At 52.2% G+C, this 4,173-nt stretch overlaps 1 protein-coding gene across 1 annotated transcript; it reads left to right on the plus strand.

Annotated features, from left to right (window-relative positions):
• Positions 1-1,585: 1,585 nt before the first annotated feature.
• On the plus strand, positions 1,586-1,918 carry LOC139832272 (uncharacterized mitochondrial protein AtMg00820-like). Its single transcript, XM_071821991.1, has one exon. It carries the CDS (start codon positions 1,586-1,588, stop codon positions 1,916-1,918), a length of 333 nt encoding a protein of 110 aa, XP_071678092.1.
• The last annotated feature ends 2,255 nt before the right edge of the window (positions 1,919-4,173 follow it).

The following is a 4,173-nucleotide window of genomic DNA, read 5'->3' on the forward strand; positions in this document are numbered from 1 at the left end:
GAGTACTAACAGAAGTGTACCACATTGAAAGATAACTGTTTGCCTGATGAGAGAGTAGTTGTTGGGAAAGACCTCCCGCACGACCCCCAACCCTAGCCCCCACCGCACCCCCTCCTCCCGCCGCCGCCGCTGGTGGCGCCGCCGGGCAAAGCCCCAGTGGCGTGGCGGCGGCGAGGGGTCTTCCTCTGCTGCGCCGGGTAGCGTCCGGCCTAGACTTCGCTCGGTGTACTGGGACGGCGTCGAGATGGTGGAGGCGACGTCGCGTCGGAATAAGGATGCTGGAGCTCGATCCCCATCTCGGCAAGGCCACTTGTGGCGGCGCCGTCGAGCTGCTGGCCTGGTTTCCTCTCAGATCTACGGATCGGGGGAGGGTGGATTCCCTAGGCACGGTCGAATTTCGACCCTGCCGTGGAGTTTGCGGAGTCTGTTCTGGAGTCGGAGGAGTGCTGATGATGTTGCCTTCTCCTCGGCCGGCCGTGGTGGCGAGGGAGAGGAAGGAGATGGCACCACTGTTTTCCTTTTTAGGGTTTGTGTTCTTCTGGTGGTTTGCGGCTTTCACGTTTTGCAGTTTCTTCCGGCCGGCCTTGGTGGCGAGGGGAGGAGGCGGTTCGACGTGTCGACGCCAAAATCGGCCAGATGGTCGAGCGTTCTGTGGGTGGGAGAAAGACCCTTCTTCCTCCTTGTCGGGACACTTTTCGCGGTACTCAAAGCCAAAGATGGCGACGGCTGCTGCAGGCGTGTTGGATTGGTGTCCATGCCTTCTCGGCGCTGGTGTCAAGGAAGGAGGAAGCAGCGTGGTGGCAAATGTACCGTGGTCGAAGATGAGCTGGGATTAGACATTTCTTGACTGCACCCTACTCCCCACAGCAAAATGGGGTAGTAGAGAGGAGGAACCAGACAGTGGTGGCAATGGCTAGAAGTTTTCTGAAAAGCAAAGATCTTACATGAGTATCTTGGGGAGAAGCAGTAGCCACTGCTGTGTTTCTCTTGAACAGAGCACCAACCAAGGCACTCAAGGACAAGACTCCATATGAGGTACTACACGGAGCCCAGCCAGATGTTCACTATTTGAAGATATTTGGCTGCCTTGGGTACGTATGTGAAGAAAGGGGGAGTACACCTGCCAAAGCTGGTAGACAGAAGCTCTGTGATGATCTTCATAGGGTATGAACCAGATAGCAAAGCATATAGGATGTATGATCCTAAGTCTAAGAGATTGGTTGTATCCAGGGATGTAGTATTTGAGGAGAACAAAGAGTGGATATGGAACAGGGAGATATCATATGAAGGAGGTGCATCAGGTGAGAGGTTTGTTGTGCAGTACGTGGATGAGCACCAAGAGGTAGCACAGCGAAGGGGTGCACCCACTACCCCTGCACCTGCAAATACACCTGCATATGCCCCTGGTTCAGTGGACAGCCATAAGACGCCTCCAGAACGCAAATATGTGTCGCCTCTAAGTAATGCATCACAGTCGTCAGATGAAGCACTTAGACGCTATTGTCTGGTACAACATTTGCTGGATGAAACAGAGGAGACATGAACAGATGAAGTAGAGGAATACTCAGCTCTGTGCCTGCTAGGGATGGAAGAACCCAGCTCCTTTGAGGAGGCCAATTCAGATGCAGCCTGGAGAAACGCAATGAAAGAGGAGCTCAATTCTATTGAAGAGAACAAAACTTGGGAGCTCACAGACTTGCCAAATGGACAGAGACCAATAGGGCTAAAGTGGGTTTTCAAATTGAAAAAAGACTCCACAGGGAAAGTGGTGAAGCACAAGGCCAGGTTGGTTGCAAAAGGGTATGTCCAGAGGCAAGAAGTCGAGTTTGAGGAGGTGTTTGCACCAGTAGCCAGAATGGAGATAGTGAAACTTATTTTGGCAGTTGCAGCACAGCTTGGTGGCAAGTGCATCACCTAGATGTTAAATCCGCATTTTTGAATGGAGAACTGCAGGAAAAGTTGTATGTTTGCCAGCCGCCAGGATTTGAAGAGAGGGGCCAAGAAAGTAAGGTTCTGAAACTTCACAAGGCTCTCTATGGTTTGACACAAGAACCAAGAGCCTGGAACACTAAATTGCACAAGACACTCACATAGTTGGGTTTTGAGCAGTGTCCTTAAGAACATGCCGTGTACAAGAGAAATTCAGAAAAAGAGAGCTTGCTTGTTGGTGTTTATGTAGATGACCTGGTTGTGACAGGGACAAGTGCAAGTGGCACTGCCCAGTTCAAGGAACAAATGGAGAGTATGTTCAGCATGAGTGACCTTGGGCTGCTCAATTGTTACCTAGGCATAGAGGTTCGTCAATCTCCAGAGGGGATCACTCTTTGTCAGGATGGGTATGTAGAAAGCTTCTTTTTCGATAAAGAGCATATATTAATATCGCGGAGATACCAATTACACCCAGCCTCTGCAACAACATCATGCTCTAATGACATAAATGATGCACACAGCCAAAAAAGAGAAAAAAGAATTACAGAAAAGAAAAGTCCCGCTACAGAGATCCATAACTTAAAACTGCAACACTGACACCACCAAGACAACACCAGAAGCTCAGCTTCTCCATCAGCGACGCCTCCAGTGCACAAACACTGTCGTCGCCCGATCATACATCTTAGATTTTCACCCTGAAGAAAGTCTTCTCTCTCAAAACAATGCCTTCAACAAGAACATTGCCAAGCACAACCAATTAAGGCCAAATCTTGGATTTTCACCCTGAAAGATAAGACTCTGAACTTCTCCTGTGCAGTCGCCCCACATACCAGTCGCTGTTACAAGTCATGAATCGCCAAGCCAATTCCACCTCAGTACCAAGATCCGACCATCATAGCTATTCCACCGATCTCGGCTTGATGACCTTCTCCGCTAGCACCATGGAAAGAAAACGAGCTCCATGATATTAACAACCAGCAGAGCTTCGAAGCGCCCCCTCAGAAACCAAGCGGCCAGATAAAAAACCTAGGTGCGCACGACCGAAACCACCCAATCCAGCAATCTTCAGGCATTATTCGCACAATGAATTTCGCCGACAGGGCCTTCCGGAACACGATAATCCACCCAGACTGGTTGGAACAAGCATCCGACAGATCTTCAAACTTGGTCCGAGAAGAATCCTATAACCGCCACCTTTATTCTTCGACGCGGACGAACAGGCCCCCACGCTGCCCTCCGCCGCCCGACGACAACGAAGGAGGTATGCCTCGCTAAGCCATCGCCGCCAAGCCCATGGCGACTGTAGAGAAGAAGACTCGGCAGCAGGTTGCGATCCCCGGCCAGGAACCCGGCGGCGCTGCATGGTCCGAAGCAGAACGGCCAAGCCCTCTAGGCCCAGATCAGGCCCGCGCCGCCGCCAGATCGCCGCGCCGCCGCCGCCCAACCGCCGGCGACCCGCAACCTGTCGCCTTGCTGCCTCCTCCGCCGTGCCAAGCTCACCCGCCGCCGCACCTCCCCGTTCAGATGCGCCGCCGGACTTGCCGCCTCCTCTGCCCTCCACCGTTTGGCGGGTCGGGCGCCGCCACCGCCGCCAGCGCCGACAACGGTAGCGGCCTGGCCGGGGCAGGCGTGGAGAGGGACGGGATCGGGGTAGATGGATCTCCTCCGGAGCCGCCCGAGGGAGAGCGACCTGGGAGGGGGAGGGAGATCGAGCGGGGAGGGAGTTCCGTCTGCTGCTCTTAGGGCATCGCTGATATGTGATATCAAATGCAGAAAGCTTCTGGAAAATAATGGCATGAAGGGATGCAACACTGTTCAGATCCCTATGGAGGCCAGACTACATTTGAGCAAAGAAGGCAAAGGTTGAAGTGTGGATGCCACTCAGTACACAAGCATAGTGGGAAGCCTCGGGTACTTAATTCATACTAGGCCAGACATCACATATTCAGTTGGAATAGTGAGCAGATTCATGGAAAATCCAACAAGTAAGCATCTTGCAGTTGTTAAGCACATCCTCAGGTATGTAAGCGTGTGTTTGGTTGCTGATCTGGTTGGGATGGGATGGAACCATCCATATTGGGTGGATGGGATAGTCCCAATCCCACCTTTTGTTTGTTTTGTGGGATATAGGCTGTGTGGACAATGGATCGCACGTGGTAGTCGGTTGTGATAACCTTCTCTTCCATTTGGTGAGATTACCACCATATTTTGCAACAAGTCAGGTATAACAATTGACTGGATCTA

This window comes from Lolium perenne, chromosome 6 (assembly GCF_019359855.2).
Source record: "Lolium perenne isolate Kyuss_39 chromosome 6, Kyuss_2.0, whole genome shotgun sequence".
Taxonomy (NCBI): domain Eukaryota; kingdom Viridiplantae; phylum Streptophyta; class Magnoliopsida; order Poales; family Poaceae; genus Lolium; species Lolium perenne.

Excerpts from the sequence above, each read along its gene's own strand:
- LOC139832272 (XM_071821991.1), top strand. The coding sequence starts at position 1,586 with ATGGAAGAACCCAGCTCCTTTGAGGAGGCCAATTCAGATGCAGCCTGG.